The sequence below is a fragment of the Cucurbita pepo genome, chromosome LG06 (genome assembly GCF_002806865.2).
Source record: "Cucurbita pepo subsp. pepo cultivar mu-cu-16 chromosome LG06, ASM280686v2, whole genome shotgun sequence".
Classification (NCBI taxonomy): Eukaryota; Viridiplantae; Streptophyta; class Magnoliopsida; order Cucurbitales; family Cucurbitaceae; genus Cucurbita; species Cucurbita pepo.
This window is the reverse complement of record NC_036643.1, coordinates 10,626,432-10,654,038: the sequence shown is the minus strand read 5'-3', so window position 1 is coordinate 10,654,038 and position 27,607 is coordinate 10,626,432. Positions and strand designations below refer to the sequence as shown.

Here is a 27,607-nt window from a genome sequence, read left to right as displayed (position 1 = left end):
TGGAAGTTGCATGAAGAACTTTGTGTGTAGAGTTTTTTCTAACTTTGAACTAATTCTTGACACAGAAGAATAAGCTCTTCTGAAGGCAAGGATTCTTAGAAGAATTTGATTAGGTCAAAAAAGAGGTAGAGTATTTTTAGGGATCTAGTTTAATTATTTGTCAGATTTATTTATGAGATTTGTTTCCAAGAAGTTTCCAAGTTGAGTATTCAATAATATTATCACTCCAAATTTCAATTCTTTATGTTCCTGGCTTAATTATGTCAAAACCTAATAGGTACTAGTGTTTAAGAGTGGGAAACTCAAGAAAATAATACGTTCCAATTAACAAAAGAAATGCTTGGCCGGAAATCACCTGATTTCCAGCAAGATTTCATACGTCATCGAATATTACTTTTTTTTTTTCCAAACTCGTATTGTTACAAAAATAGTTTGTCATTTACTAAAAAATTTAAATAAATTAATTACTCAATTTGTGTGACGTCTTCTGAAATTTTAAATTTTAAATTTGTTTAGACTGAATTAATAAAAATATACCTAAAGTTTATATTTTGTCTATAAAATATCAAACTTTCAAAAGTTTCAATAATACCGTGACTTACATGGAAATAGTTAATACTTTGTTTAAAAAATACTTTTGAACCTCTAATAGTGTTTCATTTTATAGATCATCTTTAATTTTTTTAATTTAGGAGGGTGATATTATTTTTAAAAGTTCATGGGTATTTTTGAAATGTAGTACTAAAGGTTCTGTCTATCTTCTAACTATAAGATCTCACATCGGTTGGAGAGAGAACGAACCATTTCTTAGAAGGGTGTCCAAAATTTTCTCTAGCAGACCAGTTTTAAAACCGTAAGACGGACGACAATATGTAACTAGTCAAAGCGGACAATATCTACTCGCAGTGAACTTGAGTGGTTACACTAACAAATAAATATATATTTGAACTTTTAAAAGTATTAGTTTTTTAAAAAAATTATCAATAAAACTTTTCAAAGCTAATAAGATTTTTTTTATAAATTAATTTAGCCTATTTTTTAAACTATTTAAAAGAAGTGATATGAGAATTTAAAAATAATATCTTCTGTGTGAGACCATACATAACCAATCACTATACTTTTCAAAGATTGGGCCAAGTGTTTTTTCTTTTGCATCTTTTATTTTTAATTTAAAAATGTAACCAAATTATAAATAGACACCTAATTCGAGATATTTTGAAACTCACTAATTAAGGATAAAGTTGTTTATTGGTATTATATTTCTGGCCACGTATCCATATTTTTTTTAAAAGTAAATTTAGATACGCAACAAGTTATCAAATATATTTATATACTCATTCATATTACTCGATCTTCAGACTGGTTAGTGATGAAAGAGTGGTAAAGCTAAGAGGCTATTAAACCAGTTAGATCAAAGTCTCATATAGATTCTAGAACGTAATATATTTTCGGTTTCCTCATAGTTTTGAATAAATGTCGGTTATTTTATGATTTTAATAAAAATATTCCTTTTAAAATTAACGGTAAGAANAAACTATAAATGAGGTGGCAATTTTTACTAATTTTATACTCTGATCTTTTGGATTACATGGCAAACATAAAGTTTTTCGATTTAAATAATACACTATAAGAACATTCTTTCAAAATTCCATGCTTATAAATGAAGAAACCATGGTGAACCCACTTCCCTCCACAACTATTTCCATTCATTTTAATTCCAATCTCTTAAAATCGAAATGAGTATGCTAAAACTCTATTTATCTCTCTTTTATGTTTTGAGTATCACCGTATTTTCTTTCTCTTTTGGTCAAGATCTACCTCGAGACTATGTTGATGCTCACAATGTTGTTCGTGCCCAAGTGGGTGTCGAGCCTATCCAGTGGGATGAGAAACTAGCAAACTATGCTACGCAATATGCTAACAAACGTAGTAGTGATTGCCTACTATTGCACTCTCATGGGCCTTATGGAGAGAATCTTGCAATAAGTACCGGTGAAATGTCTGGCATTGAAGCAGTTCAAATGTGGGTGGATGAAGAACAATTCTATGATTATAACTCCAATACATGCGTTGATGACGAAATGTGTAGCCACTACACTCAAGTGGTATGGAGGAATTCGATGAGAGTTGGATGTGCGAAAGTTAGCTGTAACAATGAAGGTACATTCATCATTTGCAGTTATGATCCACCTGGCAATTTCATAGGCGAGTGGCCATACTAAAGGATCCTTCCATTAAAACAATCCTGACGAGTTTGAGTTTGACATTATGGTTATGAGAAGATATTTACATGTTTATAAATAAAATAATATAAGATTGTTAACTACTATTATTAATAAAATGCTAAACATACACGTTTGTATCATTTTTCAATTGTGATAGTAATATTTGAAATGTGTGTTTTTTTTTACTCTTTTTTTATGATTTATTTATTTATTCAATATCCATAGTAGAATTAGAGTAGGTTACTTGCCGATCGTGTCATACGAAGTGTATACTTTTCTATTTCACATGAAAACAATTAGAGGCGTAAGAAGCTGAACTAGTCTAGGTTTGATTCTGTTTGATTTTTTTTTCACAAATTAATCTCGGATTAAACCAAACCAAACTAAAATGGTTTAGTCGGTTCGCGGTTTGCCTTTACTTGAGCCAACACATGCTATCTATGGTTGACCTTCTACATTCAATTCTTACAAACTACTAACAATCTCCTCCAAACTCAAATTTTGAATAACGTCTTAAGAGTTCCTCTTATTTCAAAGTTGCAAATGTTGAACAAGTTTTTGAAGTAAACTTTTGATAAAGCCTTAGCAAGATTGTCTATGATCTGTTCATTGGTATTATAATATTGTAAGACAATTTCTTCCTTTACAATAAGATCTCGAATAGAATGATGTCGAAGTTCAACATGTTTTGTTCTGCCGTGAAATATTGAGTTTTTTTTGTCATAAAATAATTGCTTTGTTATCACAAAATATCTATGCTTCTCATTTTGCTCAATGAGTAGCAAACGATGAATGATCGACAATAAGTGACAGACACTGAGTCGACGACAAATGATGAGCAAGCCTAATAGAGGTTTAATTTTGGAGAGAATGAATGAAAGAGAGAAGAGTTTGCGATATGCTGATATGTGTCGTATGAAAAACCTTGGAAAATATATATAGTCATTTCTATTTGGGCTGAACTGAAGTAAAATTTCGTGAACTAGTAAATCGAATCGAACCAATCAATTTGAAACGATTTTTGAAATCAAATTAGATGAAGTAAATTAAGAACTACATTTTCAATAATTAAATCTTCTTAAATTTAAAATTTTAGTATTTCTATATACATTCAAAATATTGGATATTGAGAAATTTTTTTTGATCAACTTAAAATTTTGGTGATGTGATCACTCCAATCCTACCAAAATTTTAAATTTTAGAAATTTTGGATGGACTGAGTTGAATTATTAAATTATTTTTATAATTATTTAAAAAAATTATACGGGTCACAATTCTTTAAATTTTTATAATAAAGTTAAAATTGGGTATAGGAATTAGATTATTATTTTATTTTGAGTTGATATTCAACCAAAAAAATCAACCCGTAAATAGATATTTTAAAAAATTCAAGTAAAAAAAAAAAAAAATTCTAATCCAATTCAATTTTTTCTCTTTGAAATGTGAGTGGTGTAATTTAGATTATTACAACTTATTCTTATTTTTATTATTATTATTTATTTATTATTATTATTATTTTTTTGGTCGTTCTAAGACATAGGAAAAAGAGAAGGAAAACGAAGGAGAAAAAAAAAAAAAAAACCAAGTAATAACAAAATTAAAAAAATCTCTTCCTTTCCCTCTCTCTCGCGCGCGAACATCACTGCACAGCCCTCCTCTTTCTTTGCCTTCTTAAACGCCGGCGACAGTGACAACTCCGGCAAGAGTTCGGTGACGACGCGATCACTCTCTCGGACTCCAGATACTTGAGATTGGCAGAAGACCCGACGGTTGTGATTCGAGCTCATCACCCACGCCACGATTTGCGGCATCGATTTGTGCGACTCTTTCATCTCCCCTATGTGAGGCGCCTCTCCGGCACTCTACTCACAACCGAAGACGACCCGAGTTCCCCTACGAGCAGTGCGATTTCAGCTTTTCTACGACCAACAGAGGATGCAGCGACACCCAGGTCTGTGATGACGTGATTCTAACGAATAGAGCACGGCTTCCAGCAGTTCTGTGGATAGCCGCGCGTTTGTTTCGACAACAAACTTCTCTCCAGCAATTTTCTCGACAAAATTACGAGTTTCGATTGTGAACCACAACCGGAATAACCTCAGGTCCAGATATCCATAGCCTAAAGAGTGCGCGTTTGTACACATTAAAAACCAGCCAAGACTCCATCCTTTTTGGTAAGAATTAGTGGGTAACTACTCGTACTAAACCTTTTTGGATTCGTTATAAGTGTTGATTATTAGGCTTTAATGTTTGAATTTATATTGTTTTGAACTAGTGTCGAATTAATTGAACAAGATTTAAGACCGATGTTGGGATAAGGCTAGAGCTTACAAAAACACCTTTCAATCTAAGTTGACGTGGAAAATAGAATTGTTCCAAAATGATTTGTTTGTGGTTATTCATTAGCAAAAGACTCTCAAATATGTTTGTGTGAATTCCTATATTGATTTTGATCAGAATATGAGCTTAATAAAATAGCCTGCATATCGAGAAAGTACATGTTGATGGTTGATTGAAAGTACATGTCAGACAACATGATATAAACTTCATGTTTGGCTGTGGTATGCCTTGTGTGTGTTATTGGAAGTGTAAGGGTTAGTTCCTAGTAACCTAAGTAGCTGAGCAATGGTTAAAAGTAGTTAAGAGCCAATACGTCAAAGCTAGATATTGGAGTCTTGGGTAAAAATTGGGTAAAAATGGTCTAGGGTCAATACTTTAGTGTTGGGGCCCGGGTAAACATGGGTAAGGACTCTTGTGTTGAGAATAGCAGATTTGGAGCCTTGGTTAAAATAATTTGAGACTACCAACCTCTTGGTCCTTGTAAACTAGAGCCTATTGAGGTATTTTCCAAGTTGAGTCTTTTCTCTCCCTTTCTTTTTGCGTGGATAGGTGGACTTTAGACATTTCTTTCAAGAACTCAATTATTCAATATTTTTGGTAGCATCCCATATGGAACATTTCATGCCTGCTTTTTTTTGGTGAGCCACACGTTTAGAAAAGAAAAAGTAGATACTATTTATCAAAGCTTTCCTCTAGTCCTTGTGGATCAAAAGGAACAAAAAACTCATGTTGAAACACTACATAGGGCGAGTTGAACTGAATTTGGAGGAGCTTTCACCAATAGGTGTCATGCCAAGGTGAAATGCTTGATTACGATGCAAGCTTGGAAGATCATTATGTTGGGTAAAAATTTGGATATAACGAGCAATAATGATCAACTAGGCTTGTTAGTGTTGCAAAGCAATTGTTATCATTCCCACTATAAATAGTAGTTGCTTTCCATGTGAGGTACGTAAGTCTAACCCATCAAACATAGAAACCATATTGGTGTGCAATCTTTCTTTGTTCATGCTGCGATTCCCTTTCTCAAATAAGTATTCTATTCACAGACCTACCGCTCAACTTGGCCTACACCTTGAGCCAGATCTATGCATCAAAAATACCTATCATCAACCCAACTCTTCCATCAACTTTTCATTAAACTCAAAAAAGAAAAAATGAAAAAAGGGAGAATACTAGCTCGCTGGTCTTTAACTTGGCCAGTCACTTCTACTACTAATTTGGTCATGAAAAGAAAATGACTTGGAAATTCACGTTGGCAATGTCTCTCTCATCACACCACTTACGAGCCCGCTCCTGACTCTCCCACGCTTAACCATCAAAGGTATCATGAGTACTCAGGCCAAACGCAGTTTAAACTGAAACTAAACCGATTTAGAAAAAATATAACTCATTAATTTTAGTTATTAGGTGTCGTGAAAAAATCAAATTGAATCCAGCCCTGATTCAACCTTATGGCCCATATTTAGTCCAACATTAGAACAAAACGTAGCTGCTTTCCACTATTGCTTGTTCAATGAGTCAAAGCCCTGACCTCATTCACTAGTTTAAATTGTTAAAGTTTTGTTTTTCTTTATACATCTATTAATTTTCTAGTTCAACCATGTGGATGAGAATTTGAACAGACTTTTAAGACATATATATATAATTCTCCAACCAGTTGAGTGGGTAGCTTTTGTGATGACCCGTTTTTCGATGCCTCAAATCCCTGATNTCTGAGAGTCATTTTGCAGGTGCCTGGAACCAGTGGCAAAACCAAGGAAAATTTAAGATTTAAATATGCATTAAAACTGATATAAAGTTAATTAAGAATACAAAATAGCGTTCTTGAGGTTAGTTCAAATAGTTTACTCAAAATACACCAAAACAACATTTAAAGAAAATAAAACGACAAGAAAGGAAGACGACTCGATCTAAGGGTACATAGCATATATCCAACATAATATACGGGCATACAAGGGTACATAATCCCTATAGCAACTACCATACATATAGTATACATATAACCGTGTCCAACATGCTCAATCAATAGATTTACAAATATATGAGACATGCTAGAGTCATGGTCAGGTTGGGACTAATAAATATACAACTGTCCAGTATGTAAGTAGACTTTCCTGGCATAAAATGTGCCGGTTGATGAGCCTATCAATGATCATTCATATTACTATATAGCCCTTAGTCGTCCTTGATAACCCCATGTAGTCTATGGCTATATTCTCTTATTTTCACTTCGAAATACTTAGAGATTGCAATTGCAACCAACCTGGTGGTCTTTATCTCAGTGCCTTCATTTATTGGCAGACTAGACATAGTGAATTCTCTTATATCCTTCTTCATATTGTGCCACCACTAATGCTATTTTAGGTCTTATCAACGGGTTGAAGTGCGTATTCTCGACCTAACATGGTTTGTTGTCCTTGTTGGATCAAATTTTGGCTTGTTAATTTTGTGCATTGGATCTGTCTTTGGCTTGTTGTTCTTATACGTTGGATCTGCCTTTAATTTGTTAATCTTATATGTTGGCTCGATTCTTAGCTTGTTGATCTTGTACGTTGGATCGATCCTTAACTTGTTGATCTTATACATTAGATCATCTATTGGCTTTAGGTCTTAAAGTCTCTTAATCTTCAAAGTGTCTTTGGTTTTTGAAGAGTCTTCCATCTTCAAGTTGCTGAGAATCTTCGATTTTCAAGAGCTTCAAGGAGTCTTCTGATTTTGTTGAAGTCTTCTGAGTGCTCTTAAATGTCTCTAGGTTCTCAATTTTCTAAATCTTAAACGTGTCGAAGTTAGGTGTATGTCTCTAGGTTCAACAATTGTTGAATATACTTACATAATGTAAATTTTAAAAATAAATATATTTAAAAAGAAATACTTCATCTTCAAAATCCAAAAGATAGTATTTTCCTTTTTTAAATAAAATCTCACAATTGTTGAATATATGTGTGCAATATATTGGCTGTATATATAGGTTTTCCAACGTGGTTCCTTCTAGTAAGTTTAAGATACTGACCTGATCACGCATATCACATTTTTGTTCCTTTGGAGATGAAAATATCCCCAAATGGAACTTGTTGGTCGACTCTTAAGTAATCACTTGAAGCTAGAACTGTATAAGAAAGAATAAAGTCGTTTGAGATTAATTTCTTATTGGTATAACGGGCAATAGTGTGAAGCATTAAACTATCGTATCAGGCAATATGTATTGTGGATAAATTTAAGTTTCTTAAATTTTTTATAACCGTAGAGATTGAATTCTAACTTTCTCCAAATTATAGTGACCAAATTTGTAGTTTAACCTATTGTTTGACTTGAGTTAGAGAAAATGAGAAGTTTTACTAATGTTTCTTCCAATGTTTAGTTGAAAATTTGGGGGTGTTGTACTTAAACTCCTCCCGTTTCTCTATTGCAGACCCTTCCTTTTCCCCATCACCTGCTGAGTCGAGGAAGAAGATGCAAAGATGAGCACCTTCCCCATGTGAAATTAAGGGCACCAATTGACACAAAGATGTCTCGAAGATCGACTAGGTTAGCAGAAAATGCAAATGAAAATTTGAAGAAAACAATAAATAGTGAAGCTGCGACATCATCTGGAACTAAGAGATATGGTGTATCTGGGGGAAGCCATAAATCTTCTAGAGGGAGGCCGAAGTTGAAGCGGGATAGTGAAATCAAGCTAAATGAAGTTACGTTTCCTCCTTTATCTTTTGAGCAATTAGAGGGAAAGAAGAGAAAGACTTGCAGAAAAAGCTCAGTGGTCACAAGAGCAACTGCTTCAACGAACTTCAAGTCTGAACGGATCAAAAAAGGGGACGGGAGATCAAGGAAGAGGGTGTATTATCAGAAAGTGGTTTTTGATGGTGGTGAATTTGAGGTTGGGGATGATGTTTATGTGAGAAGGAGAGAAGATGCAAGCTCCGACAATGAAGACCCCGAAGTTGAGGAGTGTAGAGTGTGCTTTAAGTCTGGAAAGGCTATAATGATCGAATGTGATGATTGTCTTGGTGGTTTTCATTTGAAGTGTTTGGAGCCGCCCATGAAGGAAATCCCTGATGGTGATTGGATTTGTGGGTTTTGTGAGGCTACTAAAATGGGCAAAGAGGTTCAATTACCAAAGCCTCCGGCAGGTAAAAAACGGGTTAGGACAATGAGGGAGAAGCTTCTGGCAGGTGNATTACTTTTTTTTTTTTTTTTTGAAAGTTTATAAATGTCAGCCTGATTTTCATATGTACAATTAGTTAACTAGACTGTTGGAAATGTGCAGTTTATGGAAAGAAGTAAATGGCAGCCATCACTGTAAGGTTAGATGGTATATAATCCCAGAAGAGACAGCAGCTGGAAGGCAACCACATAACTTGAAGAGAGAGCTTTATTTAACTAATGATTACGCAGATATTGAGGTAATTAATTGGGTTTTACTTATGGTAGTTGTAATCTCCTAGTGAACCTAGTTGAATTCATTTCTACGTATTTGAGATACTTCTGCTCTCTCTCTCTCTCTCTCTCTCTCTTTTTCCTTTTGTTATCTATATTTCCTTTTCTATTTGCTAGTTTATGTAGTTGAAAGGAAGGTCACGTATGCAATCGAGAGTCCATGTGATGTTGACAACTTTAAAGAGCTAGGTTATATGTGGAAACTAGTCACATTATTTTAGAAAGTCAAGCCATCCAGGCATAATTGTTTATGCTCATAATTTTTCTTTTGCCAAGCGAGGATCGACTAATTTTCATCTTGGTTTTACATAATGGAGAGCACATGTCAATTCATTCAACCTAGCCCAAGGACATGCCTATAGTTTTTACGTTCAATTCATATTTTCACAGAATTAGCAGCAAGGTGTGAGACCTCCATTTGGGCATGCTTGTTCAAGGAAGGGTAAAAGAGGAATTGCACACAAGATAGAGCTTTACTGTACTTGAGATCAGCACACAAGATAGAGCTTTACTGTACTAGAGATCGAATATGTTCAACCCCGGTCCTTGCCCTACTTGATTTTAGCAAACCGTTGAGTTGGTTGTGGATGCTTCAAGAATGGGTGTGGTGGCTGTATTGTCTCATCAAAATCATCCACTTGAATATTATAGTGAATTATTTAGTTCCCTTGGATAACATATGAGCAAGAACTTTACTACGTAATTTGAGCATTAAAACAATAAGAGCATTGTCTCTTAGGGAAAGAGTTTATACTATGTACGAACCATTTCTCACTCAAACTTTTACACACAAAAGAAAAGAAGAAAAGAAAACACTAATAGAATACATGCACTATTCTTCAATGGATCGAGTCCAATGCCTATAAAATTATTTGCGGCCAGAGTTTAGATGGTCTCTATTTTCAATGTTGCTGACCTCTTTACCTATCACCGTCCTGATGGTTTCCAATGGCTTCATGAACTTGAGGACAAGTTGTTTTGTTAGACGGAGGGAATTGATGTAGGTTGTGTTTTGATTTCCTTGATCAGTTGGCTATTAACTGCCATAATTAGTTTGTTTCTTCTTTTACCGTTGATTTTAGTCGTTGTTAGAGTTAGTTACAGAGGTAAGTAGGGAGCTGACCTATAAATAGCAGCTTTCTAAGCTGTATAAAAACTTTCAATCAATAAAAGAAGACGATCCTTGCATTCAAAATTATCAGTAAAGTGGGACAAAAAGAGTGGTTACTCCAGTTGGAAATTCTTTCTATGGACTTGGTTATGAAAAAAAAAAAAAAAAGTCCATGTGCATTTCAGTTTCATGTCAAAATAACCCATGATGAATGGGGTGAAAATAACCTTTGACGAAATGTTGGAGGCTTATGAAAATAATGTGACCGAACCGCTGTGGTATAAAATAAGACTGCATATGTTAGTATTGCTTCTATGTAGTTATGGTCCTTCAGTGGAAGAACTGGTGGTTAATAAGAGAGTTGTGAGGGTTGAGAAGATGGTAAGGGTGCAATGGAAAAGAAACTGAAGAAATGCTTGAGCATATAAATGCATTAGCTTGTTAATTTTAAATATCCTTATAATATGTATTTTTAAAATATATTCTATTAAATGTAGCCTTACCATGGCTGTATCTTAGATTTGTAGAAAATAGTGCGTCATTAAATGTGCTGGAATGTGTGTGCTTTTTTGAAACCGTTATTTTGATAAAGCTCTTTTAAGGTGTCTTGGCAAGGACCAAGGTAGACCTTTTGTCCTTAAAAGAAGATAAGCTTATATTCAGAGACTTTTTAAATTTGAAGCATGGACAAATTCTTGGTGGAAGATTTTTTGCTATTCCTGCTTATAGGGTATGAAATAAATGTAACAATATAGGTTATTGTTTAGCAAGGTTTACCAGATTATAGTTTCTCTCTGTACTTCAAGAAGAAAGAGAGTTGCTAATTGAAATGATTGATTATATTAGCTGTTCTATATTACTGCCTCTAGTTACATTCTAAATCTTCAATCTTATTGCATTGTGAGGAGACATCCTTTCAATTATCGGCAAAATTTCCATGTATGTCATTGCAGATGGAATCGCTTCTTAGACAGTGTCAAGTCATGAATCCTAAAGACTACTATAATGCCAAGGAAGGGGATGATATATTTTTATGTGAGTATGAATATGACGTTCGTTGGCATAGTTTCAAGCGGTTAGCTGAAATTAATAAAGAAGAGGTAAGCCTTCGGGAAGGTGGAACTAGCTGATGTAGTACAGTAGTTTCTTTCTAGCTACTGGTTTTTATTCCCCTGTTTTTCCCTTAAGTTTTGTTAGTTCTGGTTGGTTACCGTGGTTAGTCTTTATTTTTACAGCTAGCTCTCTTTTATATTTACAGCAAGACTTTTAATTGTTTAAATCCAGGTAAAACATGTTACCATGGATTAAAAGGCTGGTTTATAGCCTTTATATAGGGGTCCTTAGGTTGTAGATTTCTCCAAGATTTGTGGTACACTATTAGCATTGGGATGTTGATTGTTATAATATAATTTTTTTTGTACATTTTAAATTGGTAGGATGGTGAAGCAGTTGATAGTGACAAAGACTGGAAGTTGGAACAGAATGTAGACTCTGATTCAGATGGTGATGTGGAATATGAAGAAGAGAGAGCAAAAATTTTACAATCTCGAAACTACCCAAGCTCTACCCACGAATTGGCTGCAGTACGAATCATCTTTTTTACTGCATGTATATTTTATTTTGGCTTTGTTCATGCAAACTGCCCCTGTTGAATTTTTGATGCACGAGCAGAATTCAAGGAAAGGACAATTTTGTGGACTACAAAAGATAGGAGCAAAGAAGATCCCCGAGCATATAAGATGCCACAAACAGACTGAATTGGAAAGAGCAAAGGCAACCCTCATGTTGGCGTCATTACCCAAGTCTCTACCTTGTAGGAATAAGTGAGTGGAAACTTGACAAATCTTCTTCTTGATGGGTAATTTTCTTTCCTTTGACAAAACATACCTTTTATTCTAGAGAAATTGAGGAGATAACTACATTTATAGAAAGTGCTATATGTGGTGATCAATGTTTGGGGCGATGCTTGTACATCCATGGTGTTCCAGGAACAGGCAAGGTAGTACTACTTTCTTTAGCCAGCAACTGATCGTACCTGTAATGTTCCTGTGGTACTTTTGATATCTAAACTAGACTTCCTTTTCCCCCTGTTTTTATTAAAAAAAAAAATTATAATGACGTGCTATTCTTTTCTTGAATCTAGACAATGAGTGTCCTGTCAGTAATGAGAAACTTGCGGGCTAAAGTTGATGCCGGAAATATAAGGCCTCATTGCTTTGTAGAGGTCAATGGTCTAAAGCTGGCAGCACCAGAAAATATATACAGGGTAACGGCGGTGTTGACTTGGCTTGATTGCAACCTTGATTATTGTTTATGATGCTCTATATTATTTCAGGTTATACATGAAGCATTAACTGGGCATAGGGTTCACTGGAAAAAAGCGCTTCAGTTGTTGACCAAACGGTTTTCAGATGTAAATAATTGCAAAGGGGATGAACGAACTTGCATTCTTCTCATTGATGAACTTGATCTTCTTGTAACAAGAAATCAGTCTGTAAGTATTGCACTTTGTGAGCTTGTTTAACCGAAGCTACTTCATTCCTAATCTTTTGTTAGTTAATGATGCTTGTTTAATATAGTAGCTATTTGGTAGCATAGAGGATGTCGAAAACATTGCCAATAGATACGGTTGTAAAATAGGTGAATAGCCGAATATGTACTTGGGATTGTCCTTAAGAGGGAATCCCAAATCCTTCTTCTTCTAGAAGACCATTAATGAAGAAATAGAAAAAAGTTATCAGCATGGTCATTATGTTAGAGGCTCAGTCTCATAAAAAGTCACAATGTCCAACATTCTCACTTACTACATGTCTCTATTGGACATTCTCACTTACTACATGTCTCTATTCAAAATGTCTGGCTACAAAAATAGGAAGATTATTTAGAAAATATTTGTAGAAAGATAGTCCACACCTTGTTCGATGGAATACTATAGATCTCTTCGTAGACTGGGGAGGACTCAGATCGGCCCACATTGGATAAGGGAGAAGAATAGAACTCCCCTTGCCAAATAGAAATGGAGATATTACCATGAAGGCACTGCCTTGTGGAGAAGTCTTATAAAGGCTAAATATACTCCTACATCATGCACAAATTGACCCCCTACCTTCTGCAAAAAGGGCATGGAAGTATATACAAAAGCACTAAAACCTCATTGCTAATCGCCTTCACCTTCGCCATAGTCGCTGATGGAGGAAACTGTTCAAGGAATGCCCTTGATTTAAGGAGTATTTGTGTAGTTCCGTTAAATAAGGGAAGTAGTTCATCTTATCTGTACCGTTGAAGGAATGCCCTTGAAGAAATGAGATCCTTTGGACTCACCAGACAAACCATGATAAACTAATCAGCTGGCATATCTTTGCCTCTGCTAGGGGAAGCGCACTCCAAATAATGACCACTTGGCCTTACTCATCGTATTCCTAAGTCGCATGAAGCTCGCAAACCAACCATGACATTTACTCGTTGTGGCACTAACTCATATGGTAGCGAAGTCTGGAAGCTAGTATCATAGTCCGAGTTTGGCTCTACACTTCTGTCAACTTCTCAACTAGCCACCTTCATGTGGTGATTGCTGCCTTGACACTTATCTGGTCTTTCTGCAGCTTCACTTCTCTTTGCCCACTTCTAGCTTGATGCTTTCTTCTCAAGTGGATGTTGGTCTTGGCCCTATTGTGAAGTCACCCACCTTAGGCATTAGCGCGATGACTCATGGAATACACATGTGCTCGCACCTTGGAGCATACCCACGAGGTGAGCAACCCATTCACTTGGGCCCTCCCCCATAAGGACGCGTCCTTCTCAACTTGGCATTTTGTCGGCGCTTGTCTCACTTGACCCCTAGCTTTTTTGCTGGCAACCATTGACACTATTCCTCTAATGCAAATGGTTCTTTGGAGGACACACGACCTAGTGTGCCTTCGGTTTCATTTCTTGCCCACATTAAAACCCCAAGCCCCCCTTGGCAAATGAGCTTGGTCTTGCTTCTTGATGGGTAGAACTCCCCTCAATGAGGAGTGACACAAAACTAATGAACTTGGGGAGTCTTGGCTTCAACCCAAAATTGTTCTTGATTTTGACTTGCAATCGTCCTGCCCACTCTGGCACTCTTGACACACTTGTGAAGTCTTCATTCCACCCTCATATTTATTTTTCTGACAATCTTGTCCAACTAGATACACAAAGTGTGGCTCTGATATCAACTATTATAGTTGTACATTTTCAACCGTGCGGCGTCGTGATCTTGACACGCTCATGACAAGCCTTGAGGGGAGAACCCAAGCCCCATATTCATTTTTCGCTCATCTTTGTGGCTTCGTTGGACCTTAGGCGTGGTTCGTCTTCGCCAACTGAACATAACTTGTGCGAAATTCAAGCTTGTTTGGCCACACACGTTACCTGTGTGAGCATGTTCAATCACGCTACCAGTGCGTGCATGTTCTTGATTTTGACTTGCAACCGTCCTGCCTACTCTGGCACTCTTGACACACTTGTGAAGTCTTCATTCAACCCTCAGATTTTTTTTTTTCTGACAATCAATCTTGTCCAACTAGATACACAAAGTGTGGCTTTGATATCAACTGTCACGGTCATACATTTTCAATAGTGCGGCATCGTGATCTTGACACGCTCATGACAAGCCTTGAGGGGAACCCAAGCCCCATATTCATTTTTCGCTCATCTTTGTGGCTTCGTTGGAACTTTGGCATGGTTCATCTTCGCCAACTGAACATAACTTGTGCGGAATCCAGGCTTGTTTGGCCACACACGCTACTCGTGTGTGCATGTTCAATCATCTGCAACTTAACCGACTTGCCTCTACACTAGGCCAAGTCATTCGGCTTGACCTTGCCTCTACTCGGGGCCAAGGTCTCTTATGTGCAACGTTGCATCTCAATTCTCATCTTGGTTCCCAATTGAAACGACCTTCATGTCATGATGCCATCCCAAGTCTTGGCATGTCATCGACCATCATAGTTTGCTCGGTCTTGTCCATCGAGAACGGGACCATGTGTCGTTCATAACATCCGAACATCTATCCATTTGGGTTTCTATCGAGGCATTGGACCCTCCTGTGTCCATGCATATCATTTACAGATTCCATACCGGATAGCGGGTACATATCTAATCTCTGACACATGGGCGGGGGCAATGTCAGCACACCCATGCAGTCCGACACTATCTTTGAAAGACCCACTTCAAATGAAGTTGCTCAAGACACTCGTCTCACAATGCTTGCCCTCTCTGTGACATACACGTGTGTCACAACATAGTTCGCTTAGGCCACATGGCCCAAGGGTGGTGAAAAGCTGACACCATGCTTCCCCTTAATGTACATTTTGAGACATTTCCAAGTGTAGACATAATTTTGGCGAATGGTCATACGGTGTTGTGGAGTGTTCGTCCGATGCGAGCTTTCATATTTTATATGGACGAACTTTAACTCTAGAGCCACATGCCAAATTCCCTTCAGAACCCTGACTTTCAAGGTTAAGACCCGGGGCCCTACTTGGCCCTTTAACAAGCCTATCTTTGACACTCTTGTCTACATGTTGCCCCTATCTTGCTTATGCCTCGTCTTCTCTTCAATGCTCACTTTATATGGTGTGTTGGATGATGCACCGTCCTCGGTCCTATCATGAAACTCGTCTATCCTGGTTCTCGCATGGCTGGATGAGTGCCACTTGAGGGTTACCGCTTTGTTTGTCGCGACGTGAGGGTCACAACTTACTCTCTTCGTAGTATTGTTGTATTGTTGTGACAATGCACATATATTTTAATTTCTAGACAAAAATTCTAAATATCTTGGATGACATCTCACTCCTCTTAGGAAAGTGAAGGAGTTATTGGACATGGCTTGAATGCACCATCCTTCAAGAATGCAAAAATTCTATTATGGACAAATCTTTTTTTGACTTTCTTTTGGAATATATGGAAAGCAAGAAATCAGAGAGTAATAGAGTAATAGAGAAGGCACATGTTTTTACTAGGCTCTTCATAAATGTTGTTTACCACACCATTTCTTGATGTAAATTGTATGGGTTTTTTGCTTCCTATAGTCATAATTCTCTCCGTGTAAATTGAGAAGGTTTTTTGTGAGCATTGCGCTTTCTTTACTTGTTAACCAAAAAGATCTTCATTCCTAATCTTTAATTGTTATTTAGTGATGCTTGTTTAATATGGCAGCTATTGGTTTCTAATATCTCTCCTTTTCTGTTTTTAAATAATTCTAACAGGTTTTATACAACATTCTTGACTGGCCGACAAAGCCACAAGGAAAGTTAATTGTGATAGGTACTCATTGATGGTGCTCTCTGCTTCCTCTGCTCTTCTTCCTTTTATCACTTTATCGCCTTGGTGTTTTCTACTTTGAATTTCCCTTTTCCTTTTCTTTCTTTAAAAAGGTTTTCAAGCATTAAAAGATGACCAATTGGTTTGGAGATCATCTAGATTGGACTGAAGAAATCTTTTCAATATTCTCTAATTTATTTAGACGAAACATTTAGATTAGTGTTATGTGACTATGTGATCATAGATCTATTAGAGCTTCATCCAGGATCTATCTACCCTCCCAACAGTTCCTTGGGAACAGCAATTGTGCTTTATTTAACCTTTTAGAGGACAGTGATGGTTAAATGATAGTTTTTGTGAGTTCAGTAACCTTTATCTGATGAAAATTAATTTAGGTATTGCAAATACCATGGACCTTCCTGAGAAGTTGCTTCCTCGAATTTCTAGCCGAATGGGTATTGAAAGGCTTTGTTTTGGCCCTTATAATTATCAGCAACTTCAAGAAATAATTTTGAGCCGCCTCGAAGGAATCGATGCATTTGAGAAACAAGCTATTGAATTTGCATCAAGAAAGGTAGTTTGTTTTTAAAATCAATATTTTATGTATTTATTTGTGTAATAAATAAAATGATTTATGTACCATATATTAAAAATAATTGGCATCAATTCTGCATTATGTGAGCTTAATATTCGTTATACTTGTACTCTGGAGTGTTATTTACTTGGTATAAATCATGTCAGGTAGCTGCCATTTCAGGAGATGCACGTCGAGCTCTGGAGATATGTAGGCGTGCAGCTGAAATTACAGATTATCGTATAAAGAAGAGTTTGACTTCCAACACTAGTATGAATGGTATAAATTCTTATGTACTCAAGTTTGGTATTACAAGATATTTTATAGCAAATATAGTGCCAAATAAAAATTGGAAGCCTAATTTAAGTTACCAGATATTTTGTTGCTTTTAGGTTGTCTCTTCATTGCTTCCTTGCATTTATTTGGCAAGTGCATTCTTTTTGCGTGCCTATATTTTGGATGGATTTAGGGCAATATTAGGTCTTGACTACTATCCCCAAATTTTAGTCCGATTTGTTTTTTGAGAGCTCGAGTCACGGATTGTTACTTGTTGACATGGAATATTTGAAAATACCCATAAATTTAGAACTTTTAACTGTGCATGCACTTAAAGAATATTTAGATTTAAAACAATGTTCAAAATACATAAATATAACTGACATACAAGATGATGCACGCCCAAAAACATAACATAGACATTTCACAAATCCAAATATACAGAAATCAAGGGTTCATTAAAAAACATATGCAAAAGGGGACAAAACACCGATCTAGCCTAAATTTCCATCGTGCCTAGCTCATGTGTGCCTCCGCCTCTCCCACTTTGTCAAACCTCATCTAAAAACAAAATTAAAGTAGCAGGGACGAACATATAAAATATACTCAGTAAGTAACTTGCTGATAGTTCATGGTTCATTATTAAGTTTTGTTGATCTTAATTCGTTTGTTTTGTGTCTTATTCACGTTTTGGAGTTTGTTCCCAATTCCAGTCTTTTCCCAGGCTACACCGAGGTTTACTCATTCTACCTAAGCTTAATTTAAGGGTTCAACGGAAACTAGTTCAAGTTCATAGTTCTTGGTTTTATCTGGAAACTAGTTCAAGTTCATAGTTCTTGGTTTTATCTGGACCTCCCGCCCTCATAATTTCTCTAGAGTTTTCTAGGTCTTCAACATTGTCATTCCTGCTGGTCTCTCTATATCGTAGGCCCTCGAGGTGCAACCTTAGTCATAAGATTTTATAAGGTTCATGTATTCTAAAATTCAGCAAACTTTCAAGGTACTATTGTGGTCCCTACTGCTCGTGACAGGTTCACTAAGAGGAAATTAACTGGAAAACTGCCTAATAATCCCCACAAAGTACAATTATAAGTCATAAGCCAGTTCTATAGTTATTCGGATATTTGACAATCGAGCTTGGTATACGGTTAGAGGCTTGTTGGCAAACCCCTAATCGTCCTCGTATAACTGCATAAAGTCATATGCATTAACAAATCATCATAAGTCTCAAGTTCAACCAACTCTAAAGATATCACTATGGACCCTATCGCTCATGAGAGGTTCACTAAAAGTAAACTAACTGACAAATTCCCTAATGATCCCCACAAAATGCACCTACATCATAAGTCAGTTCTATAGTTATCTGGACTCCTAACAATTGAGTTAGGTTTATGTTAAGGGTTAGTTGGCAAACCCTTAATCGCCCCCATATAACTGCAAAAAATGGAGTTCAGTTCGTTCATTTCTTTGGAAACGTGCATCATAACGTTCAATATGCTTTTTTATACATCAAATTAACTCAGTTCAGGTCCAAATCTCTAAGACATACTTCCTATAACATGCTTTCAAACATACTAAAAGGACACTTTTGTTCGGGCTTGGGTCCTTAGAAATTCCCGAAATTTGCCAAACTCCTCAAAAGTTTCCTACAAGGTGAAAAACCATAACAACGGGTGAAAACAGTGCAAAAATCGAAGTTAACCAGTCCAACTGAATTGATCTGGACTGGTCACCTTCTTCCCTAGGCTTCCTGACCCACGTGCGTGTCACAACTTCACGGCTGCCAACTCCTTCGTCTAGTTCTCGTCGTACAAGCACTATCCGCACCTGATTTCTTCACTAATCCTTTATATCCTCAAATGTAACCTATTGGGACAAGAATCATGTTATTTGGTTGAGTTTTGAGAGAACACACTAGCTTCGAAAGTTTCATTGAGACTCACAAACTCTTACCTCAACAATGTATTCGATCTCCTCCCACCAAGGCTCTTGGTTTTCCTCTCCTTCATTAATCACTTTCTTGAGTCTCCTTTGACAAGACCCCTACGCAACACGCTTGATTTCTTGATTAATCGTCATGGATTTGAACTTGAGCACTCCCTGGCGACTGGATTTTCTCCTTCGGTTTAGAGCTGGGTTCTCTCTTCTTCTTGCGATTTTCATCCTTTAGTCAACTCTGAAGGGAATGAAATCCCAACAAACCCTCCATCAGATTTATTCAACCCTCAGCCATCCAACCATGTGTTTTTCGGCTGATTTCGAGGTCCTTCACCCTTGATGCACGCCACCACCTCTTTTGTCCTCTCCCTCTGCCATCCCTGTGGACGCTGCTGGCCCAACAGCTCCGCACGCAAATCTTCTCTCTTTTTTTATTGCCATTATTATTGTCCGCTGGATATTACACCATATGAGAGAGAAACCAACCATAGTTTTACTAACAGGAAGTAGGAGCTACCCTTATAACTTTATCTAGTGTAGGGTCTCATAGTTGCATCTTCAACAATACCATCATGGAAGCTAGTCTTTGCTCCATTGCCGGAACGGAACTTTTCCGCTTGCCTAGATGGTTCTGAAATTTAATTAAAAAGAACTCTCAAAGGAAAAAGAAAAAAAAGAGGGGAAGAAAAGAGAGAGAAGTAAAAAGGATTCCTAGAAAATTTTCGGACTGCTGCCAGAAATCTATCACTGAGAAGCTTCTTATTTCACGCGAAAATGGAATTTCATCCATGCAAAAGACTTCTGTTCACCTTTGCTAAGCTGCTTCAGTTTATTATTTATTTATTTTTTTTCAAAGAAATGTATTTGTGAAAGTTATTTAGGAGTTGGTTTTTGTGTATTTAAACTCATATTTCTACTTTTCAGCGAAAACACATGTAGGAATAGCTGAGGTGGAAGCAGCGATTCATGAAATGTTTCAAGCACCTCATATTCAAGTAAGTTAATGTACTTTCTCAAGTCTAGTTTATCAAAGCAGTATGCTAGAGTATGAATTTTTGGTGCATGGTTAAATAATAAGGGAAAAATTTTGTAGAAATGGCAGCGTTGTTTATTTGCACTACGTATGGTGAGAATTGTATGGATTTTCTGCGAGGTGGGAGTTATGCAGAAATACTCAAATTTTTTGCTAATCTAAACATTGAAATTTGAGCACTATTTCCCTGAAAATTCAACATTTTAAAACCCAGATTTGGAAACAAAGTCTAGTTTCCCACCATGTAAAACAAGTCCCTAACTTTAGTTTCAAACGTTATTGAGCTACATTTGAGTTTACTGTTAAATAATAAAAATATTAAAAAGTTTACTTTTTAAATATATAAAATATAATGTATGAAAAATTACATACATTTTTGGATTGATCTAACAAATAGTTCATTGAACCGACCTGACGGGTTGGTCCAAATATGACCTAACTGATTGGCCCATAGCCCAACCTGATATTCTTCGTTCATTTGATTGCATGTCCCTTACATGTTGCATATATTTCTAAGTCATTTAAGAACTATCAAAAGATAAAAAAGAATGGACTCTAAGTTGGGTATCAAATGCATGTCTGACCTAAACTAAAAAAAAATCATTTAAGGCAGTGAGAATCGATGTTGGTTTGGATTGAAACCAGTTTGGTTTGTAGATAAGAAAAACCAAATACTTTTGTTCGGTTTCAATTTTTTTCAAAAAGTAAACCGAATTTAGCTGAGCATAGTGTGTGCAGTTGTCCTTAGATCCTGACTAGTAAACTTGGGGGTGTGGGTTTGATCTAGAGTATTTCATTTTCTTGTATATATCCTTTGAATAATTTTGTCTAACACATTCAATGCTAACCTCAGTAGGTCCATATGTAACTTGCAGGCCTTAGGTCAACATATGTGTATGATTTACCTAAAACTGTGAACTGCCAGACAAAACTGACCAAACGGTCGACGAATTGATTCCGATCATTTTTCTATTTTACTAAATATAATGGCGGTTAGGCTGCGGTTCGACACCTAAACCAAGCCAAACCAAACCAATTACACCCCTACTAAAGTTTCCTCAAAATAGTGTCTATGCTTGCTTGATAATTATTTGTCTTAGCCAACATATTACTGCATAGATGAGGAGCTAGTCATTGACTTATTGTCTCAACAAAAGTGTTTTCAGTTTTAATTTGTCAGGAAGCTTCAATTCAATAAATATGATGAATTTGTACTAGCACGCCACTTGATTTGCACTTTTAAGTTGTCGGCTACAATTCACTTGCTCTCTCCTGTGTAGGTGATGAAGAGTTGTTCTAAGCAGAGTAAGATCTTTTTGACAGCTATGGTGCACGAACTTTATAAAACTGGAATGGGTGAAGCAACCTTTGAAAAGGTCCATAACTCAAGTTTTCAATTTTGCTTACTTGATTCTCTTCATCTGGTGAAAATCTAGGACAAAATATACGGTTGGTTCTTGAGGTTTGGGGTTAATGTCTAATTTGTTCTTTGAGATTTCCAAAGGGAGACAAGATACTTTTTAGTCCATGAGGTTTGAAAAATAATTTTAAACAGTCTCTAAGGTTAGTTGACCGATAGTTGACTTAATAGAAAGAAAACGTGATAGTTAAGTTGATGATTAGACTTTCCTAAAGTGACATTTTTCCATTAGTTGGTAAAACTATTAATTTTAAATGATTTTTAACACATTCTTTCTCCCCCTTCTCTCTATCTTTTTCTGTTTCATGATCTTCTCTCGTTTTTGTTTCTCATCCCTCTTTCATGGACCACTCTCCTCCCCATCTTCCGCTCTTCTTTTCTCCCATTTCATCTTCCCATTCCATCTAATCTTTACTTTCTCTCTCTGAAAAGTAGCTCAAAAACTAAATAAATAAATAAAAAAAGAATGTTGCATAAACCAAAAAACTACCTTTACCTCCTCTCTCTTTAGAAATCTGCAGAAAAAAAAGAGGTTGCCTAAATGATAAATATCAACTTGGCTACCATGTCATCCTTCTATTAGGTCAACGGTCAACTGACCTTTAGGATAGATTATGTTCATTTTCCAAACCGCAGAAACTAAAAATGTCCTTTTTGAAACTTCATGGACCAAATAGATACCGACTCTAAACCTCAAGTACCAAAAGTGTATTTTACTCAAATCTTTATTAGCTAAAGCTTCGAATTCTGTATCTTTAATTAAGCATGCTATTGCATACAATTGGTGTACTATAAGGAATCTCTCGTACAATCAGTATATTAATATCACAAATGTTAGTTCAAAGCAACGTCACTCAGTCTTTTGATAGGATTGTACTTTCTTTCCTAAAACAAAAATGTTCGCAAGATAAAACTTAACTCCCACGCAAGAACAAACTAAACATATATTATCTGATATTATCAGCATAGTTTAATTAGAAAATTTCACGTAAAACCAAATAAAAGAAAGTCTAACAAACAATCCAGGGTGCAATTCCCTTACCCCTCCCAGCATACCTATTAATTGTAGGAGGTCTAACATTACCCCTTGATTAAGAGGAACCTTGTCCTCAAGGTTAAAATTTGGAAACGGTTGGCATATTTCTTCATGCAGTTCCCACGTGGTTTCATGTTTGGGTAAATCCTTCCCTTGGACAAGTAATTCCATAGCCCCATAATCAAAGTTAGGGTGACAGCCAAAAATGTCTTAATGGCTTAGTTATCCATTTGAATTTCAGTCTACATGAGTGGGTTCATATGGACCTCTTGGGTTGGGGCAAGGGCCTTTAGTTGGGACACGGGAAAAATGGGTTGAATGGTTGCTTTCTCTGGAAATTCTCACTTGTACGCTACTTGTCCAATAGGTTCAATGACCCAATATGGCCCATAGTATTTGGGTCATAGTTTTTTCGTTTTGTCATTTTGCCATTTAGTTTTGACGGTAGGATCTCAAAACTGAGCTCAGTTTCGATCAACAAACTTTTTCATCCATTCTTAGGTTGAGTTCAAGTGAGCTTTTAGTCATAAGTGGGCCTTGTCTTGACCGGAAAACTGCTGGTCTAATGTAGCATTATCCATTTTCTAGGAACCATATAATAGCATGGGAATGAGGTGGTCGACCATAAAAGGCTTGGGAGGGTGTGATTCTGATGGAGGCATGATTTGTCGTGTTGTACCAATACCCTGCGCATGGCAACCATCCCACCCACTTTGGGTTTTTCGCTACATAAACAACGCAAATATGTTTCTAGGCATTTATTGAAAGTATTCGTTTTCCTGTTAAATCGTGGGTGGTAGGTTGTGCTAATGAAGTTGGGTGTCCTGTAATAAAAAATTATTCTGTCCAAAAGTGATTGAGGAAAATTTGATCCTTATTTGAGACAATATGCTAGGGAAAACCATGGAGGTGAACCACTTCACAAACGCATTCGCCATGACTTGACATTTGATGGGTGAGACGGGAACAAAAAGGGCATACTTGCTCAGTTGATCGACCACCCCAAAGATAACCTCCTGCCCATTCGACTTTAGGCAATCCTTCCACATCCATGCTGATGTCCTCCTAAATTTGATCAGGTGAGGGTAGAGGCCGAAGAAACTGGATCGACAACGTTGTGGTGTTTTATTCCATTAGCCAATGCGACAACATTCCACATATTCCTTCACGTTTCCCTTCATTCTTCCTCGGAAGCCACTTGTAAGTTTGCAAGAATCTTGAGTGGCCCCCCAAAATAGAGTCAATGGTATGTGTAGGGCCATCCTTAAAATCTTTGAATATTTTGATAGGACCAATCTTTCCTCATAGAGTAGTCTCTTTTAAGTCATTGGATAACCTTAACCAAGTATGAATCTTTGGATACCACTTCCTTAACTGCCTTGTTGGTTCTGACATTTGTAACATTCGTGATGATAATTTCCCTCGTATGACATTCGTGATAAAGCAACAGCTGCCTTGTTGTTGGCTCTGGGCTGCTGACTTTGATAGGCCTGAAATGATTACGTTTTTTTTACTCAAGTAAGCTATGGGTTCTTGTTGTTCAAAAGGATTGTCCCTAACTCTGTTTTGAACACGTCAGCTTCCACAGCAAAAGGCAGTTCGAGATCAGGCGAAGCCGAAATTTGCATGATAACTAAGGCATGCCTCATCCGTTCAAAAACCTTGGTGGCTTTTTCTGTCCAAATATTCTTCTTGAGTAAATCCGATAGTGTAGTGATGATGACTTCATAATTTGCTATGAACGTTCTATAGTAACTAGTTAGTCCTAAGAACCCACACAACTCTATTAGATTTGTGGGCATAGACCACTTGAGCATTGCTAGTACTTTCTTCATGTTTTCTTTAATGCCCTATTTCAGCATCATTGATCGAGCTATTTTGTTTGCTCCTTGGGAAAATAACATTTCTTCATGTTGGTGTCAAAATAGTTCTCTCAAAACATTAAACACTATTGTCCGACGAGTCAAGTGAGTATCTAAATGAGGGCTATAGATCAAGATGCTGTCGAATAATACCAATATGAACTTTTGTAGGACGGGCTAAAATATCAAATTCATGAGAGCTTGGAATGTGGCCGATGCATTTGTGAGCCCAAAAGGCGTCACTAGAAATTCATAATGGTTGTCGTGCGTGAGGAATGTTGTTTTGGGATATCTTCACAAACTTATATTTGGTTGGTACCTCGACTTCATGTCAATCTTCGGAGTACATGTGAGACTTGTAGAGTTTGTCGAGGAGTTCTTCCACCATGGAAATGGTGAACTTATTCAATACTGTGACCTGGTTAAATGCCCCAACTTCGATCTTTTTTTCTTTGAAGTAACACAAGGCTGACATAAGGATCCACTTGGGCAAATAATACCCGTGGCTAACATTTCAATTATCAAATGCTTTATCTTTGTTTTCTACGGGGCCTTGCCCCTTTAATAGTTGGATTTGATGATTGATGACTCTTTGGTGGGAGTCCCTGCGACATGTGAAAAACAGAATGATATTTATTAAGCAATTGATCTACTAACCTGGGATTGGGGCTCGGAAAGGTTGCCACTATTTGGATGATCTGAAATTGCGGATATAGCCTCATTTTCACCATATTGCCCCAATGTTGATTGTCCCATGATCAAGATAGGCTTTTGAGCGTAAGTGTTAAGGCCACTTTAGATACTAAAGTCACTGTTTGTACACATTATCTCGATGGAGTGGTTAAGACTCTGGTTTTTGTTCTCTAGTGAGCTCCTTTGGTGGGCCATAACCCTAGGGCTGCATCTTTGAAGAGTTGAGCCGTGGACATCGTTTTTCTAAGCCCTCTGGTTCCAAGCACAGTACCTTCGCCCTAATGGTGGGGTTTAAACCATTTAGGAAAGTACTTTCAAGCACATATTTATTTAGGTTAGGTAACAGTGCTATTAATTCTTCAAACCGCCTTCTGTAATCAGCTACAGAGTCCTCCTAGGCTAGACATCGCAAGCTCAAAATCCCTTTTCACGAAGGACAAAATTCAATGATAACAAATCCATGGTCATTCCAATCCGTGCACTTCTGGCGATTGGTAAGCCAGCCAAACCAGGAGAGGGCCTCCCCTTCGAAACTTACCACGGATATGATGAACTTTTTTGATTCTATCAATCTACGAATCTCAAAGTATCTCCTGCGTGGAATAATCATGCGTCTAGCCCTTCACCTGAGAAGGCCAAATTTCCACTTTTTTGAACTTGGCTTTGTTGCTCGTGGCTAGTTCTTGGGAGCTTTGGGAGGAGTCTCTCCCTTTGTCTTCTGTTTTCTCTCTTTAAAGACAATGTTCCCTTGTCGTTTCTTCTACATTCTTCACCCAACTTTTTGCATTTTCTGACACTAAAATGTCTAACACCTTTCGAGAATATTTGCAGAAAAGACACAGACCTACACAACTTTTCGACAATGTTGTTTACCAAGCTATATCTTGGTGTAAATTGTTTAATATTTTTACTTCCTATAGTTATACCTCCCTTATTGCAAATTGGAAAGGTGTTTTGTAAACACCATGGATTATACCTCCTNGAAAAAAAAGAAAAAAAAGAAAAAAAAGAAAAAAAAAGTAAAAAATTAATTTACCCCCTGTTGTTCTGCTATCTTTCCTAGACTTTCTTTGATACCCACTAGCTTGTGTTCAGTGTGCTCACAACGTTCCTTGATTTTATCCTGCATCATTCCTGCATCTGCCTCAGATTCAAACAACTCTAATTCCTATTTGTCAGGAATCTCCCTTAAAATGAGTAAACTAATATCACAAAAGACAGCCCAAAAAAAAGCGATACAATGTCAGTCATCCTTTTGAGAGGGCTGTACTCTCCTTCCTATGACAAAAGTCTTCACTGGATAATTCTAACTCCCACAAAAAAAAAAAACAGACTAAACATATAAAATCAGCAGCAGATTACATGGAAAACCGAACAAGAGAGAGTCTAACAAGCAACCTAGGGTGCAATTCCCATCCTGCCCCTCCTAGCATACATATTAATAGTAGGAGGTCTAATATGTAGATGAGAAGGTTTTTTGTCACAATTTTTTCTCGTTAATTAACTCGTCATTTTAGAGAGCGAAATTTCGTACTGTAAATATATTCATTACTGTTTTCTGTTTGTGCTACAGCTTGCCATGACTGTCTCGTATCTTTGTACAAGCAATGGAGAGGAATTTCCTGGATATGATGCTCTCTTGAAAGTTGGGTAAGTGATGCCATTGTATTCTATATTGTTATACGCTTCATAATTATTTTTTTGAACAAGAATTAGGCATTATTTTTTCTATAAGAAAGCAGCTTTTATTAAATAAAATGAATGAGAGATATGGGGCAAACAAATATTACAAAGAACCACAACAAGGTTGGTTACACGATTTGGAGGGCAGGGGAAGCGTGAAATTGTTTTCATTTGGCATAATTTCCAGCTTTCAATTTTCATCTGTTTGCTTGCCAAATTTACTAATACTTGCATGTCACGTATGTGTTTCATTTCCTATTTCATTACATTTGGCAAAGTAATTTATTTATTATTTTAGATAAATTACTCTTTTGGTTTCTGATGTTTAAATTAGTCCCTAGATTTCAAAACTAAACAATCAAATTCCAATGTTTATAAAATGTTTGATTTTGTTCCGTGAACTAATGAAATCTGTTAGTTAATGAAAGATGCCGTGGTAATTTTGAAAATAAAAAATATATTTTAAAACTATAATAATAATAATCATAATTAAAAATATAAGTTTTTCTTTCCTCCCAACCTTCCCTTTCCTTCTCCTTCCTTCAATAAATTCACCGTGGTTGATTCTGGTGCTGCAGCAGCTTTCTTCCTCTCTCATCTCTCTCTTTTTCTTTTCTTCTTTTCTTCTTTTTCATCTTTTCTTCATCAGTTTTTTTTTTTTTTTTTTTTTTTTTTTTTTTTTTTTTTTTTTTTT

General features: G+C 36.6%; 2 protein-coding genes and 1 non-coding gene across 3 annotated transcripts in view; all 3 read left to right on the top strand.

The window, feature by feature from the left end:
- Positions 1–1,736: 1,736 nt before the first annotated feature.
- LOC111797704 (pathogenesis-related protein 1A-like) lies at positions 1,737–2,222 on the top strand. The gene has a single exon (XM_023680811.1). It carries the CDS (start codon positions 1,737–1,739, stop codon positions 2,220–2,222), a length of 486 nt encoding a protein of 161 aa, XP_023536579.1.
- Positions 2,223–3,798: 1,576 nt separating this feature from the next.
- Positions 3,799–27,607, top strand: part of LOC111796813 (origin of replication complex subunit 1B-like) — a 25,744-nt gene continuing 1,935 nt past the window's right edge. The window contains 15 exon segments of the mRNA XM_023679579.1: positions 3,799–4,399; positions 7,978–8,774; positions 8,830–8,965; positions 11,064–11,210; positions 11,547–11,693; positions 11,782–11,933; positions 12,010–12,109; positions 12,254–12,376; positions 12,446–12,604; positions 16,344–16,401; positions 16,794–16,972; positions 17,140–17,251; positions 20,111–20,181; positions 21,500–21,595; positions 26,804–26,880. Coding sequence (XP_023535347.1) covers positions 8,074–8,774; positions 8,830–8,965; positions 11,064–11,210; positions 11,547–11,693; positions 11,782–11,933; positions 12,010–12,109; positions 12,254–12,376; positions 12,446–12,604; positions 16,344–16,401; positions 16,794–16,972; positions 17,140–17,251; positions 20,111–20,181; positions 21,500–21,595; positions 26,804–26,880 — 2,258 coding nt within the window. The 5' untranslated portion in view covers positions 3,799–4,399; positions 7,978–8,073.
- Positions 11,121–11,198, top strand: LOC111797793. Its single transcript, XR_002815618.1, has one exon. It is a non-coding gene; the product is annotated as a small nucleolar RNA snoR28 (small nucleolar RNA).